The sequence below is a fragment of the Anser brachyrhynchus genome, assembly GCF_964034855.1.
Source record: "Anser brachyrhynchus genome assembly, chromosome: 3".
Taxonomy (NCBI): Eukaryota; Metazoa; Chordata; class Aves; order Anseriformes; family Anatidae; genus Anser; species Anser brachyrhynchus.
The window spans coordinates 126,216,082-126,231,605 of NC_137696.1; the positions used below are offsets into that span (position 1 = coordinate 126,216,082).

At 71.6% G+C, this 15,524-nt stretch overlaps 1 protein-coding gene across 2 annotated transcripts; it reads right to left on the reverse strand.

Annotated features, from left to right (window-relative positions):
• Positions 1–1,291: 1,291 nt before the first annotated feature.
• Positions 1,292–15,294, reverse strand: CAD (carbamoyl-phosphate synthetase 2, aspartate transcarbamylase, and dihydroorotase). 2 transcript variants are annotated; one of them, XM_080584269.1, is made up of 45 exons: positions 15,116–15,294; positions 14,689–14,828; positions 13,661–13,790; positions 13,301–13,443; positions 13,007–13,148; positions 12,413–12,584; positions 12,142–12,327; positions 11,955–12,067; positions 11,573–11,718; positions 11,366–11,497; positions 10,978–11,211; positions 10,642–10,863; positions 10,110–10,298; positions 9,669–9,793; positions 9,437–9,570; positions 9,254–9,366; positions 8,900–9,150; positions 8,575–8,821; positions 8,350–8,448; positions 7,993–8,217; positions 7,730–7,912; positions 7,411–7,629; positions 7,146–7,313; positions 6,896–7,078; positions 6,706–6,810; positions 6,390–6,638; positions 6,101–6,182; positions 5,765–5,931; positions 5,488–5,652; positions 5,283–5,414; positions 4,984–5,185; positions 4,691–4,881; positions 4,484–4,624; positions 4,301–4,396; positions 4,083–4,224; positions 3,920–3,967; positions 3,374–3,418; positions 3,120–3,274; positions 2,925–2,999; positions 2,636–2,848; positions 2,374–2,499; positions 2,130–2,285; positions 1,958–2,059; positions 1,794–1,888; positions 1,292–1,417 (listed from the first exon to the last, which is right to left on the reverse strand). In XM_080584269.1, exons 1-45 carry the CDS (start codon positions 15,195–15,197, stop codon positions 1,315–1,317), a joined length of 6,768 nt encoding a protein of 2,255 aa, XP_080440395.1. In that variant the 5' UTR covers positions 15,198–15,294; the 3' UTR covers positions 1,292–1,314. The 2 variants fall into 2 exon arrangements, with proteins under 2 accessions (XP_080440395.1, XP_080440396.1); XM_080584270.1 differs by lacking the exon at positions 3,920–3,967.
• Between the last annotated feature and the right edge of the window lie 230 nt (positions 15,295–15,524).

A 15,524-nucleotide genomic window follows, 5' to 3' on the forward strand; every position in this document is an offset into this window, starting at 1 on the left:
GCAACCGGCTGCCAGAAAACCTCCCCAGCGTGGCCCTGGTTCACGGCTCCGCTACGCCGAGGGAGTGGCAGCAGGGTGAGGGAGGCTGCGTCGAGCAGCACACACGGAGCAGTGGGCGCACAGCGGCTGGACGATGGCACGGCCGGCAGGGAGGGCTGCGCCCAGCTGGGGCAGGGGCACTGCTCGCTGGAGCTGCGAGGACAGCAGGGCGATGGGGCTCCAGCAGCTGCCTCTGGTGGCACGGGGGGGCCTGCGCCAGCCGCAGATGGGGACCTGAGGACAGAGCCCTCCTTGGCCGCCGGCCCCACACCGAGCGCGGGGTGAACCCACCTGCGCTGAGCGGCCGCAGGGCCCCGGAGCCAGCTCAGGGGCTGCCCCGTGCCGCAGCACGGCCGGCTCCACGGGGAAGGCGCGAGGGCGGAGCGGGGCCCGGAGCCAGCCCCGGGCCGCAGCGTCCGCTCCCGGGCAGCCCCCCCGGCTGCGCCTGGCCCCCCTCCAGGCCGCGGCGTGGACGCGCACCTCAGCAGCACAGCAGGTGCCAGGCGATGAATTCCATCAAACAAGATAAAAATAACGAGGGAGCGGCGAGGCGGCCGGGCACTGCCCCAGCGCCTGGCAGCGGGGGGGGGGCCCCGGCAGCCCCGGGGAGCGGCGAGGACGGAGGGGGGTGGGCGGGGGGGCGCGGGGCAGGGGGTGGGGCACCGGGGGGCTGGGGGGGGCACCGGGGGGCTGGGGGGAGCACCCCCAGGGGCACGGGGGGGGTTGGGGGGAGCACCCCCAGGGGCACGGGGGGAGTGGGGGGCTCATGGGGGGGTTGGGGGGCTCACAAGGGGGTTGTTGGGGGGCTCACGGGGGGGTTGTAGGGCGTTCACGGGCAGTTGGGGGGGATTCACGGGGGTTTTGGGGGGCTCACAGCTGCAGCTACGTGGACGCCGCACGGCTGGGGAGCGCCGCGCCCAGCGGAGCAGCAGCGCGCAGGGCCGCAGCTCCCGGGGCCGCCCCGCTCCCGGAGCCCCGCGGGCCCGGCTCCATCCCCGCCTCCCCCCCCCCCCCCCCCCCCCGCCCCGCTCCCGGTGCCGGCCCCGGTCCCCGCGGTCCCCCGGCAGCGGGGGGGGCGGGCGGTGCGGGGAGGGGCCCGGCCCCCCCGGCCCTTACCGGCGGTGAGCGCGGCCCCGGCCCAGCCCCGCGCCGCCAGGAGCCGCCCCCAGCCCCGCGCCGCCATGGCGGGCACGTGACCGCGCCGCACCCCCCCCCGACGATGGGCGGAGTCAGGGGCGGAGCCAGGCGCGGAGCCGGGGGCGCGGTTTATTGCCGTCAGTAGCGGCCCAGCACGGTGGCCAGCAGCGCCATGCGCACGTACATCCCCTGCTCCGCCTGCCGGAAGTACGCGGCGCGCGGGTCCGAGTCCACCTCCACGCTGCGGAAGTGACGTCACCACCGGGAGCCGGACCCGGAGCCCGGCGGCGCCCCCAAGATCGTTCCCCCCGGAGCCCCTCCCCCACCCCCCCAGATCCCGGCCCGCCCGAGCCCGCCCCAACACCCCCGGCCCCGAGAGCCCCCCGAGACCCCCCCCGGGTCCAGCCCCTCATCCCCGGGACCCCCCCGGGACCCCCCCGGGTCCGCCCCGGCCCCAGGAGCGCCCCAGCCCTGTCCCCAGGCCCCCCCCAGCCCCTGCTCCCCTCCCCCAGCCCTGAGCCCCCGTGGCCTGAGCCCGACACCGCCCCCCCACCCCAACACCCCCAGCCCCGAGGGACCCCAGCCCCGAGCCCCCCCCCGTTGTCCCCCCGCCGCACCTGATCTCGTTGACGCGCGGCAGCGGGTGCATCACCACCATCTTCTCCTTGGCCCTGGTCATGCTGTGCGGCGTCAGGACGAACTGCCCGAAGCACTGCGGGGGCAGCCCTCAGCACCAGCCCCGCGCCCCGGCCCCCCCCAGCCCCCCCGGCCCCACACTCACAGCCTCGTACTCCTCGGCGGACTCGAAGCGCTCCTTCTGGATGCGGGTCATGTAGAGCACGTCGGTGTCCGGCAGCGCCTCCTCGATGCTCCCGAACTCCTCCTGGGGGCAGCGCTGTCAGCAGGGCTGGGAGGGGGCACACCCCCGGCCCCACCGCACCCCCCTTCCTCACCTGCTTGATGCCCTTGGAGGCCACAAAGGCGGTGATGTCGGCCGGCATACGGAGGCTGGGGGGCGTCACGTAGCGCAGGTTGACGCGGTACTGGGTGAGCAGGCGGGCCAGGGAGTGCACCGTGCGCCCGTGCTTCAGGTCGCCCACCATGGTGATCTGCGGGGAGCGGTCAGCACGACCCATGGCACCGCAGGGCCTGGGCCCGGGCCCGGGCCCGCGCCCCCCCTGCCCCACGGCACCTCACCGTCATGCCGTTGACAGTGCCCAGCTCCTCGCGGATGGTGAAGATGTCCAGCAGCGCCTGCGTGGGGTGCTCCCCCACCCCGTCCCCGGCGTTGATCACGGGCTTGCGGCAGTGCTTGGCAGCCAGCTGGGGCACAGGCAAGGCTGAGGACCTGCCCCGGCACCCAGCGGGGAACACGGCACGGCCCTGCCCCACAGAGCAGGGCACAGCCCTGGCCATCGGGGCAGGACAGGGCCCCGCAGCCCCCCCCAGGCCCGCTCACCTTGACAGCGCCCGGCTGGGGGTGCCGCAGCACCAGCACGTCGGCGTAGCAGCACATGGTCTGCACCGAGTCTGCCAGCGACTCGCCCTTCTGCACCGAGGACGTGGCCTCGGAGAAGGACACGACGGAGCCGCCCAGGCGGCACATGGCTGCCGCGAAGGAGCTGCTGGTCCGGGTGCTCGCCTCGTAGAACATGGACGCCATCACCTTGCCCTGCGGGGCCGCGGTGTCAGCAAGGGGAGCGCGGCGGGGGGGGCACGGGGCACCCACGACCCTGCCCCCAGCTCACCTTGAGGATGTCCAGGCTCCGCTCCTTCTGCACCAGCATGCGCAGGGTGTGCGCCACGTTGAAGAGATGCGACATCTGCGAGGAGACGGGGCTCAGCGGGGGTGGGCAGGGCACACTCCGTGGCACTGAGCCCCCCCACGCCCATGCAGGTGCCCACGGCCCCGCAGCACCAGCACCCGCCCCCAGCCTGGGCACCTGCTCCTTGGAGAACTGCCGGACGGAGAGGATGTGCTGCCCGACGAGGGGGTGCAGCAGCGGGGAGGTCTGGAAGTGGGGAGCACCCTGGGGGGACGCCTGGCGCGGGAAGGGTCCCAGGGGGTACACGTGGCTGTCCTGGATCGCAGCTGCATCTGTGGTACCAGCAGCAAGCGGTCAGCCCACGCTGCACCCTCCACAGCCCCCCACTGCCGAGTGTCCCCGACCCCCCCCGGTTTCCCCACAGCACTCACCTGCCTCCGCCGCCTTCCTGCCGGCCTTTTCTCGGGCGTCCTCAGCTGGGGCGGGAGAGGGGAACAGCAGCGTTAGAGGGCGGCGGGCTGCAGCAGCCCTGCCCTGCTCTGCGGGGGTGCTTCCAGCACGGCGTGGTGCTCCTGGCACCCTCACTGCCGTCCTCAGCAGCACCGGGTGAAGGCACCACGGGCCCGACACCAGGGTGGCGGCTGCCCTGAGATGTGAGGCCAAACCCCAGCGCTGCGCCCCACACGCGCCCCCCACGGACCCCAATCGGACGCAGCCCCAATCACACTGGCAAGCGTGGGGTCCCCGAGGTGCCGCGCGGGCTGGGGCCGGGGCAGGAGGGGAGCAGGCGGGCACCGCCGTGCCCCGTCCCAGGGACCCGGCCCCACCACGGGGTGAGAGACGGGGCCGTGCCGGGGTGGCACAGGCAGCCCGGGGCCGGCACGGCACCTGGGGGAGGGGATGCACTCATCGGCTGCGGTTAGTGCCATTTGCGCGGCCGCGTCTCATTGTCTGAGTGAGTCCCCCCCCAACATTACCGGTGCCTCGGGCGCCCGGGCGGTGCGTGGCTCCCAGCCTCCGGAACGCTGAACGGGACACAAGGGCAGGCATCAGCGGGGCACCTGGCCGCGGCCCCGGCCCTAACACGGCGGCTCGCTCGCTGCCCCGCCGCCCCCCTGCCCACCGCGCCGCTCCCCTCACCTGGCAGCCCGGGGTCGGAGGCGCGGTGGATGCGGGGCGGGAGGTGGAAGCGCCCCTCGCCCACGGGGCCAGCCCGGCGGGGGCTGGAGGCTCGGCCGCGCAGCGTCTCGCCCGCCCCTGCGTGCCTGGGCCGCTCGGGGGTCTGCGGGGACAGGCCGAGCTGGAGCCGGGGCTGGGCAGGGCAGGGGCTGCCCCTCCCAGCCTGCTGCGCACCCTACCTTCACGCTCTCCTTGGCGGGGGCCATGTGTGGCACGGGCACGGCTCCCATGGGCCATTTCCTCACGTCCTGCCCGTAGCCAGGGGGCACCAGCACCTGCAGCCACAGCGGGTGAGGGGCCGGTGCTCGGTGACCCCCCCGGGTGCAGGGGAGCAGCACCGAGGACCGGCGCGAGGGCCTCACCTGCCCGTCGATGTAGGCGACTTCCCCACGCAGCACCACCCTTCGCACCGTCCCCTTCACCTTCATGCCCTCGAAGGGCGTCCAGCGGGCCTTGGAGAAGGCCGTGCGTTTGGGGATGACCCACTCCTGCTCCAGGTCCACCTGCCGGGAGAACACGTCAGAGGTGCTGGGGCCAGGCCCGGGGCGGGCAGCGGGGCAGGGACCCACCTCCACGTAGGTGTCCTCCTGCGCCGGCAGCCCAAAGATCTTGCGGGGGTTCTCGTAGAGGCGCTGGACAATGTCCTCCACGGTGAGGCGCCCCTCGGACACGGCCGTCAGCAGCAGCGGCAGCATGGTCTCCAGGCCTGGGTAGCCGGGGGGTGGCTCCATCCCCTGCTTCTCCTCCAGCGTGTGCGGGGCTGCGAGATGGGGCCGGTCAGCGTGGGACGGGGCTGCGATGCCTGGCCGCACGAGGACCCACTGCCGCCCCCACCCCACGTCCCCGGTCCCTCAGGGCTAACCGTGGTCCGTGGCGAAGCAGTCGATGGTGTCCATGTTCTCCCAGAGCGCCTCCACGTCCTGCTGGGTGCCCAGCGCCGGCCGCACGGACCCGCAGCCCGCCCCGAGGCGCCCCAGGTCATCCCGGCACAGGAAGAGGTGGTGCGGGGCCACCTCGCACGTCACCGGGACCCCCTTCTGCTTGGCCGCCTTGATGAGGAGGATCTGGGGGAGCCACGGTGAGGGCAGCTCTGCGGCCCCCCGCGCCACGTGCCCCAGCACCGAGGGCTGCTCTGAGGGGACCCCGGGGCCCTCTGCTCACCTCCTCCCGGCGGGCCACATGGCAGATGTGCACGGGGCGCTGGTGCAGCTGGGCCACCATCAGGACAGCAGCCACCGTCTGCCTCTCTGCGTGGGCCACGATGGGCAGATGCCGCGGCCACTGCTCGAAGTGCTGGGGGAGATGGGGCTGGTGGGCACCAGGGGCCCTCGCCAGGCCCCCGCCAGCCCCAGCTGCGGCTGCTCACCTCCATCCACAGCGACACGTCGTCCATCCGCAGGCTGGAGAAGGTGTCGTTCAGGTACAGCTTGAGCCCAGCAGCTGCCCCGGCCAGGGGTCCCAGCGAGCGGGCGTTGTCCGAGGAAGCACCCAGGAAGAGGGCGAAGTCGCAGCGCGCCCCAGCCTCAGCCAGCTGCGGGCAGTGGGATGTAGCTGGTGCCGGGCAGGGGCTGCCCCCCCCGCCAGCCCCGGTAGCGCACGGTGAGGGGAGGGCGGTGGGGGCCGCAGCAGTGCCATCTCCTTACCTTCTGCGCCAGGGCAAAGGAGGTGGCATCGGTGATGGCAGGGCTGGTGTTGGGCATGGCACACACCATAGTGACGCCCCCGGCCAAGGCAGCTGCTGTGCCCGAGGCAAAGTCCTCCTTGTGGGTGCCGCCCGGCTCACGGAGGTGCACGTGGACGTCGATCAGCCCTGGGGAGCGGGGCAGCATCAGCAGCAGTGGCCCTGGGCAGGGGCCGGTGCGCCGGGATGCGGCCGATGCAGGGGACGCCAGCAGCAGACAGGAACACCCCTGTCCCCAGGGCTGCCCCGGGTATTCCCCTGGCCCCGTGCTGCCCCCAGAGCCCCCAGCCCCACCTACCCGGCAGGCGGATGAGTTTCTGGGACGTCATGCAGTCCACGTGCATCTTGAGCGGGGGGGCGGCCCCGATCTGGCCCAGTGCCTGTGGGAGCAGCAGCTGCCAGGTTAGATGTGTCCTCCAGGGGTGTGCGTGGACAAGGCTCAAACAGGGCCAGGACGAGGGCACCTACTCGAGCCCCAGCCCAGAAGCCGCCCTCCCGCCCGTAGCAGAGCCCATGTACGTCGCCAACCCTGCAGCACCCCCGGCACCCCCCTGCCTCACCCGTCCCCAGCTCGTGCCCAGTCCCACCTCCACAAAGAGCTTGGTGCACTTGATGTCGATGATCAGCGGCACCGAGTAGTCGACGGCCAGGCGCCGGGTGCGGTACCCCTTGGTGACAAAGGAGGAAAGACGCCGCCCCCCCGAGTTGCGCATGGAGAGGTTGATGACCATCTCAAAGTGGTTCTCGGCCAGGTAGTCCAGGATGCTGCGTTGGGTCTCACGGGCGCCGGCCTCACTGCCATCTGTCTCCTCGAAGTGCCAGTCCACCGCCATCACCTGCCCGCAGCACCCTGTCACAGCCCTGCGCCGCCCCCAGCCCCCCCACCGGGCCCCGAGCCCCCACCTTGATGCCGTGCTCAGTGTAGAAGTCGGCCGTGCCGAGGCTGGCGTACAGGTTGTAGCCGAGGCTCTCCAGGGTCCGCACCGTGGGCAGCAGCTCGCTCTTGTTCTGCAGCACCACCGCAGCTGGTCAGGGCACTGGGGGGGGGACCAGGCCCTGCCAGCCCCAGCCCCGCAGCCCCGGCCCCACACACCTTGTAGCTGCCGATGGTCAGCAGGATGTTCTTCTTGGGGATCTTGAAGCCGGTGCTGAGCATGGCCTTCAGGTAGGCCTCGCAGCGGTTCTCCCCGAAGCAGGCCACCTCGCCCGTGCTTGTCATCTCCACGCCCAGCACCACGTCCGCACCCGCCAGGCGTGAGAAGGAGAACTGGGGCACCTGGGGGCAGCAGGGCTCAGGGACCGCCCGCACGCGGCCCCCAGCCCCGGCCCCAGTCCCCACTCACCTTGACGCCAACGATGCCCGTGCCTGTCATGAGCCCCACAGGCTCCACGTCCTCGCCCATGATCACCTGGCTGGCCAGAGCCACCAGGTCCACCCCCAGGGTCTTGGAGACGAAGGGAAAGGAGCGGGACACGCGCACGTTGCACTCGATCACCTTCAGCTGGTCGTCCTACGGAGAGGGGACAGGTGTGAGGGGCGTCCTGGGGCCGCAGGGGTCCTCGCGGCACCCCTCCCCGGCACGGCCCCGTCCTCCCCGTCGGAGGTACCTTGGCGATGAGCTGCAGGTTGAAGGGCCCGGTGACCTGCAGCTCCTGCCCGATGGCATGGACGATTGCCTTGATGCGCTCCAGTGTCTTGGGGGTGATGTCCTGAGGGGGCGTCACCAGAGTGGCATCGCCTGAATGCACCCCGGCATTCTCCACGTGCTCCGAGATGGCGATGGCCACCACCACACCGTCGCAGGCCACCGCGTCCACGTCAATCTCCTGCGAGCAGGCACACGGTCACCGCCCGGCAAGGTGCCGAGGAAGGACCTAGCTCTGGAGGCGCAGCAGCCACCCCTAGGCTGCAGGAGCCCTGGCCAACCTTGGCCTCCTGGATGAACTTGGAGATGACAACGGGCTGCTCCTTGGACACGGCCACCGCGTTGCTCAGGAACTTCTCCAGGTCGCTGTCCGAGTAGGCCACGTTCATGGCCGCGCCGCTCAGCACGTAGGAGGGCCGCACGACGCAGGGGTAGCCCACCTTGCCGCAGAAGTGCTTGGCCGACTGCGGGACAGGCAGGCACCCTCAGCCGGCGTGCCCAGGGCCTGTGCCCTCGGGCAGCCCGTCACCCCTACCGCCCCCACCTCCATGTCAGAGAGCTCCTTCCAGAGGGGCTGGCTGATGCCGATGGTGTCGAGCAGGCGGGAGAACTTGAAGCGGTTCTCGGCTGAGTCAATGGCCTCCGGGGAGGTGCCCAGGATGCGACACTGCTGCCGGTGCAGGGCCATGGCGATGTTGTTGGGCAGCTGACCCCCCATGGACAGGATCACGCCCTCGGGGTTCTCCAGCTCGTAGATGTCCATCACCACCTGCACGTGGGGCAGGGGGCTGGCTGGGAAGGGGTCGCGGTGGCCCCCCCCATCCCCACTGGCCCCGCAGAGGGCAGGGCCCGGGACACCCCCACCCCAGCCCCACAGCGGGCAGGGCCCCAGCCCGCTCACCTCAAAGGAGATCTCGTCAAAGTAGAGGCGGTCGCACATGTCGTAGTCAGTGCTCACTGTCTCGGGGTTGTAGTTCACCATGATCGTCTTGAAACCCATCTGCCGGGGTAGACAGACGAGGTGAAGCCGAGGGCACCCCCAGCCCCATCCTCTGACCACGTTTCCCACCACCTGCCCAGAGACGCCCGCACCACCAGGCCCGTGGGGCGCTGGGGCCCAGCCAACCTTGCGGAGCTCCTGGATGCAGCCCACGGCACACCAGTCGAACTCAACGCTGCTGCCGATGCGGTAGACGCCGGAGCCGATGACCATGACGTGGGGCTCGCGGAAGGCCAGGTCGTGCTCGGTGCCGTTGTAGGTCAGGTACAGGTAGTTGGTTTGGGCCGGCCACTCGGCCGCCACGGTATCGATCTGCTTCACCACCGGCAGGATCTTCAGGTCGTGCCGCATCTTGCGTACGGCCAGCTCGGTGCTGCAAGGGGCAGGGTGAGAGCCAGGCCGCAGACCGGCACCAGCAGCAGAGCCGGGGGCCGCCCCCTGAGCACCTCACCTGAGCACCGCCAAGGCCACCTGCTTGTCGGAGAAGCCCAGCTGCTTGGCGCGCTGGAGCACAGCGGGCGGCATGGTGCTCTGCTCCTCGCGGTACGCCTCCAGCAGCACCGCGTGGTCCGTGATGTTCTTCATCTTGTGCAGGAACCAGCGGTCGATCTTGGTCAGCTCGTAGAGGCGCTCGATGGAGTAGCCAGCCCGCAGCGCCGCAGCCAGCACAAAGATCCGCTTGTCCGTGGGCGTCTCCAGCTCCTGGCAGGATTTAGGGGTGAGTGGGGCTGGGGGGGCCTGGCTGGCAGCGCAGCCCCCCCGACCGACCCACCACCCTTTGCACCCCGTTGACCCCAGCACTCACCACATCCGAGGCTGGTTTCACAGTGTGGTCAAAGCCCACGCAGTTCTCATCCACCATCCTCAGCGCCTTCTGGAAAGCCTCCTCAAAGTTCCTGCCGATGGCCATCACCTCCCCTGCGGAGGGAGCCGTGAGCAGCCTGGACCCACACGCACCGCCCCGCGCTGCCGGCCCCGCCGTGCTCACCCACGCTCTTCATGGAGCTGCCGATCTTGGTGCTGACGCGCAGGAATTTGCTGAGGTCCCAGCGCGGGATCTTCACCACGCAGTAGTCCAGGCTGGGCTCGAAGTTGGCAGTGGTGGAGTTTGTGACCGAGTTCCTGGGGACAGGAGGGGACGGGACAGTGTCAGGGGCCTGCAGGCAGGGCCCTCGGGACGTCCGAGGTCTGTCCCCGGCCCCCAGCGGCGATGCCATTACCTGAGGACGGGCAGGGGGATGCCCAGGGCCAGCTTGGCAGCCACGTAAGCCAGGGGGTAGCCGGTGGCCTTGCTGGCCAGGGCAGAGCTGCGGGACAGCCGGGCGTTCACCTCGATGATGTAGTACTGCAAGGAGCAGGCAGGGGGGCTGAGTGCGGGACGGGCCCCTCGCAGCCCCCCCACCTGCAGCTCAGCTGGGATGGGAGACCACGGAGCTCAGATGGGAGGGCAGCAACTGCCACGGGGCAGAGACCGCCCAAGGACCACACAGCACCGGGAGAAGACCGGCAGGGAGCCAGGCAAGTGGCCGACACGGCGGGGCCCAAGGGCAGCAAGGTGAGGCTCAGCCCCGTGGCACGGCGCGGGCAGGACCCCAAGCTGGGCTCCCCCACGGCTGTCCCGGTGGGCTCGGGGACGGGGCACGCAGGGGGGCTGCGCTCACCTGCTCCGACTCGGGGTTCAGGGCAAACTGGATGTTGCACTCGCCCACGATGCCCAGGTGCTGCACCACCTTCACGGCCGTGCGCCGCAGCATGAAGTACTCGGTGTCGTTGAGGGTCTGACTGGGCGCCACCACGATGGACTCGCCCGTGTGGATCCCCAGCGGGTCCAGGTTCTCCATGTTGCACACCTGGCAGCAGGGGGTCAATGCGGGTGGCCCCATTTGTGCTCCCACCCCACTGCTCCGCCGCGCCCCAGAACGGTCCCACCTGACCCCCATCCCCCGGGGACCACGGGGGGCTCCCCACACAGCCAGGACTTGAACACCAGCCCCTGCGACACTGCCGTGCTGCCGGCCCCAGAGCACAGCAGGGCACCCGTCCTGCTGGGCAGCAGCTGTGCCAACATCAGGAAAGGGGCCGGGAGCCCCCCGGGGCCGGGGCGCAGCAGGGAGCCCCTGCCCCCGTGCCCTGCAGCACCCACCCCTCCACAACCCCCCTGGGGGCAGGGGGCTCCCCGGCCCCATCTCATACCGTGACGCAGTTGTTGTAGGCGTCCCGCACCACCTCGTACTCGATCTCCTTCCAGCCCTTCAGGGACTTGTCCACCAAGACCTGGGAGGTGTGGGTGAAGGCCTGGCTCACCAGTGCCACCAGCTCCTCCCGGCTGTTGGCGAAGCCGGAGCCCAGGCCCCCGAGGGCATATGCGGAGCGCACCAGCACCGGGTACCCGAGCCGCTCGGCCGCTGCCTGCGCCTGGGGAGGGTAGTGAGATCAATGCCGGGGGTCAGCACCCTGCCCGGGGCTGACCCCCATCCTGCCCCCCCGGCTCCATCCTTCCCCGTGACTGCCCCCAGCACGCCCCCAGACCTGCTCCAGGGAGGCAGCGGCCTCGCTGGGTGCCACGTGCTCCCCGATCTCCTCCATCTTTTCTACGAAGACTTTGCGATCCTCCGTCATCTCGATGGAGGTGACGGGGGTGCCCAGCACCCGCACGCGGTACCGCTCCAGCACCCCAGCCTTGGTGAGCTCCACGCCGCAGTTGAGGGCCGTCTGCCCCCCGAAAGTCAGCAGCACCCCGTCGGGGCGCTCATTCCGGATCACCTGGGGGGTGCAGTGCGCATTCAGCGGGGCTGCACCCTCCAGCTCCATTGCCCTGCTGCCCCCCAGGCAGCGCTCCACCACCCAGAGACCCCCAGGCAGCCCCGGCAGACCCCCAGCTCCCCGTCCCCATGCCCCCCAGCCCCGCGATGCTCACCTGGGTGACGTACTCGGGGGTGATGGGCAGGAAGTACACCTTGTCTGCCAGCCCCTTGGAGGTCTGCACCGTGGCGATGTTGGGGTTGATCAGCACCGTCTGGATGTTCTCCTCCTTCAGCGCTTTGATGGCCTGGGGGAGCGGCAGGCTCACAGCTCACGGCCTGGGCCCGCCGCCCCGTGCCCACCCCGTCCCTGGGGCACTCACCTGCGACCCTGAGTAGTCAAACTCGCCCGCCTGCCCGATGGAGAGGCCTCCGGAGCCCAGGATCAGCACCTTGCGGGGCCGGGCCGGCTCCTGCCCCGCAGCCGGCGCCTCGCTGAACGCCAGCCAGTCCTGCAGGCGCTGCCGCACTGCAGGGGATGGGACAGGGGGTGCCGTGAGCCCCCAGGCACAGCCCCAGCCCCACAGCCCCGCACACCACAGCCATGGCCCGCAGCCCCTCTGCCCCTGGGCCCCAACCTCGGACCCCACACACAGCCCCAGCCCTAGCATCCACCTCTGCCCCACAGCCCCCAGCACAGCACCCCTCGTGCAGTGCGGCCCCAGGCGCGGGGGGCTCGGCAGCACCCTCGTGCCCCACGCCCACCTGTTTTGGCACTGCCATCCCCCCGCTGCAGGTCCCGCGCTGCCTCCACGAAGACATCAAAGAGTCCCTCCAGGTCTGTGGGGCCGGCGCGGTGCTCCGGGTGGAACTGGACACTGCAGGGGGGAGGTCAGGCACCTGCACCCCAGCCCCACACAGGGGCCATCCCCCGCTGCCACCCCGCGCCCACCTGAAGAAGGGCTTGTGCTCGTGCACGAGGCCCTCGTTGGAGCGGTCGTTGGCGTTGGTGAAGAGCGGGGCCCAGCCGGGCGGCAGGCTGCCTGCCTCCACCGCGAAGCCGTGGTTCTGCGCCGTGATGAAGCAGCGCCGCGTGTCCTCGTGCAGGCAGGGCTGGTTGTGCCCACGGTTCCCGTACCTGGAGCGGGGACACGGGGTGTCAGGCACCCCCAGGCGGCCAGGACCCTGCGCGGGCTGCCTGCCCACCCCCAGACCCCTCTCACTTCATCTTGTAGGTGCGGGCGCCAATGGCCAAGGCGATCAGCTGGTGCCCCAGGCAGACCCCAAAGACGGGCTTGGGCTGGGGGGCCCCCAGCACGCTGCGCAGGCTGGCCACTGTCTGCTGGCAGAGCTGCGGGTCCCCGGGGCCGTTGCTGATGAAGAGCCCATCGAAGTCTGTGCCCAGACAGAAGCAGAGTCACAGAGGGGACACCAACCCCTGTGGGTCACAGAGGGATCGCCCCAAGCCCTACCCAGCAGCCCAACAGAGATGCAGCCCAAGTGCACAACCTCACCAACTCCCAAAGAGAGTTGCACAGAGGTATCCCGAACCCACAGACCACCATCCCACTCACAATCATGATGCCCCAGCCCCACATCTCACTATGTCTCCTGCAGGATCCCATCGCGGGCCCCCCCCAGAACCACTGTCCCCCATGACCTCAGGGTATGATGATGCTGAGGTGCCCAAACTCCCTGTCATGGGGCAGGATGTGGTTCCCCAAGGCCCCCGGCACCAGCCAAGGAGACAACCCCTGCTCCAGATCCCACCCTCCCCTTTGCAGGGCCCTGGGAGCCCCTGGCCGGGCCCACCCCACCTGCGGTGTCCAGGGGATGGTCCCAGGGAACCACGGTGACGGCCGCCCCCCGCTCGCACAGGCACCGGACCTGGTTGTACTTGAGGCCGCAGTCGACTGCGGTGATCCGCAGGGATCCGCCCGGGTTGAACACGCGGGGTGTCTGCAGGGAAGGTGAGTGCGGGGACCAGACGATCGCCCCAGGCCCCCTCCCAGCCTGGGGCTGGCCCTCTGCTGCAAGGAGCCCTGCAGCCCCAGCTCAGCACCAGGCACCCAGATCCCCCCAACCATTCACACCTGTGCCCCTGGCCATACCTTCAGTGACACCTCCTGCACGAGATGCCGCTTGTTGGGGTCCTCAAAGGGGAGGCTCGTCTCGAGGGTCTCATCTGGCACCAGCTTCCCCAGCAGCGTCCCCTTCTCACGGATCTTCTTTGTTAGGGCCCGAGTATCCACCCCTGCAGAAGGGCCATGAGATACGGCTGTGCGGCCCCATCCCACCCCAGGCAGGACCCCATTCTCCAGCATCTTCACCACCCCAACCCTGGGTGGAGCCCTGGGGAGCAAATCCCAATGCAGAGGCAGGTCTGGTCCCAAACTCACTGCCCCAGCACCCTAGGTGCGCCCCAGCTCCACCCCTACCCCTGCACCCGACCCTGCAGCCCCCAGCCCCACCTGCCAGACCAGGGATGTTCTGCTCCTTGAGCCACTGGTCGAGGGAGCGGGACGCGCTCCAGTGGCTAGGGGTCTCCGAGCACTCGCCCACCACCAAGGCAGCCACATGGATCTTGCTGGACTCGAACCACTGCAGGAGCAGAGTGTGAGCATGGCCGGGATCATGGCCATCAGCCCACGAGAGGTCCCCCGCACCCCGTGGGTGCCCAGCCTGGCCATCTCATGGGGCACCGTGGGACAGCTACAGCCCAGGGCTGTGGAAGCCCTAAGGGATAGGGCCCCCCAGCCCTGGCCACGTGGCCAGAACACCCTGGCAGGGCTGGCGTCATCCCTGTCTCGCCCCACACCCAGACCAGTAAGGTCGAAGCTTGGTGTGGCAAGTGCTGCTGGACCACAGCCCCGGGCCTGGAGGCCAACACAGCCGTGGGGCCCCTCAGCACAGGGCAGATGTGGTGTGGGACAGCACCACCAGCCCCAGCCCCAAACAAGCCAGCGCATCCCACCCTGCGGGATGGGGGCTCTGGACCCCGGGAGCAGAGCCTAACAGAGCCACAGCAGGGACGGACCCACGCGTCCCCAGCACGGCAAGAACTGCCAGCAGCGTGAGTGAGGCTGGGGACGCCTGACCCAGCAGCACAGGAGGGGGCCCAGGGGCAGCGCAGCGGGGCCTGAGGTGGACACGGAGCTGCCGCAGCGGGGCCTGGACTCTGTCCTGGGGGCAGGGGCGGCCGAGTGGCTGGGAGGGGCCCGGGGGCCTTGAGCTGCTCTGCCCCCCGGCCCCAGGGGTAGAGACCAACGCCCCGCACCCGGAGTCACCCCAAGAAGCGGCACCCAGCCCCGCAGCGCCTCGGTCCCGGAGCACAGGGGTGCTGCAGCTCCCGGTCCCGCTCCCTGCCCGGCGCTGGGTGCCCGCGGCATCGCAGCACAACCTCCGCCCGCCACGTGCCGCCGCGCCCCAACGCGTGCCCGCGGGCGGCGAAGTTTGGCAGCGGCGCTGGCAGCGCCCCGGGAGGCGGCCGTGCCCTCACCCGGCTCAGCCCGAAGGGGTCGGCCTCGTCGCGGGGCACGCCGTAGTTGCCGACGAGCGGGTAGGTGAGCACCAGGATCTGGGCCCGGTACGAGGGGTCGGTCAGCGCCTCGGGGTAGCCCACCACGCCGGTCTGGAACACTGCGGGGACAGCGGAGCCCGAGCCGTGGCGGCGGGTCCCGGCCGGCCCCGGCCCCCCCGCGGCACCGCGCCGCGCCCCCCCGCGTGCCCCCACGTCCCGCGAGCCCCGGCCCGGCCCCGGCGCCCCTCGGCCGGGGCCGCCGCCGCCGGGGGAGGCGGGAGCGGGGCGGGATGGGACGGGACGGGACGGGACGGGACGGCCCCGGGCGCCCACCGGCCCCGCTCCCGGGCTGGGCAGCCCCCGCCGCGAGGGGAGCGGAGCGCGGCCCCGGCCCGGCCGCACTCACCGACTTCCCCGGCGGCGGCGGCGGCGGCCCCGAAGGCGCGGCCGCGCAGCACCGACCCGTCCTGCAGCACCAGGCAGCCCATGGCGGCTCCACGTGCGCTCCGGCGGCCGCGGCGGCACCGAGCCAGGCGCGTGCAGCGCGGCGGCGGCGGCGGCGCGGAGGATCCGGGGCGGGGCCGGGGCGGGACGGGCCGGGGCGGGACGGCCCCCAGCGGCGGGGCGGCGCCGCTGCACCTGGAGCACCTGGCGGCCGGGGGCGCCCGCGGGGCACGGGGGGCGCAGAAGGCCCGGGGCCTGCGCGGAAGCGCGAGGCGGGAAGGAGGGGAGGCGGCTCCGCGCGGCGCCTCCCCCGGCCGGGACCGCCCGCTTGGGCCGCGCCGCCGGGAGGGAGCGGTCACGAGTGGGGAAGC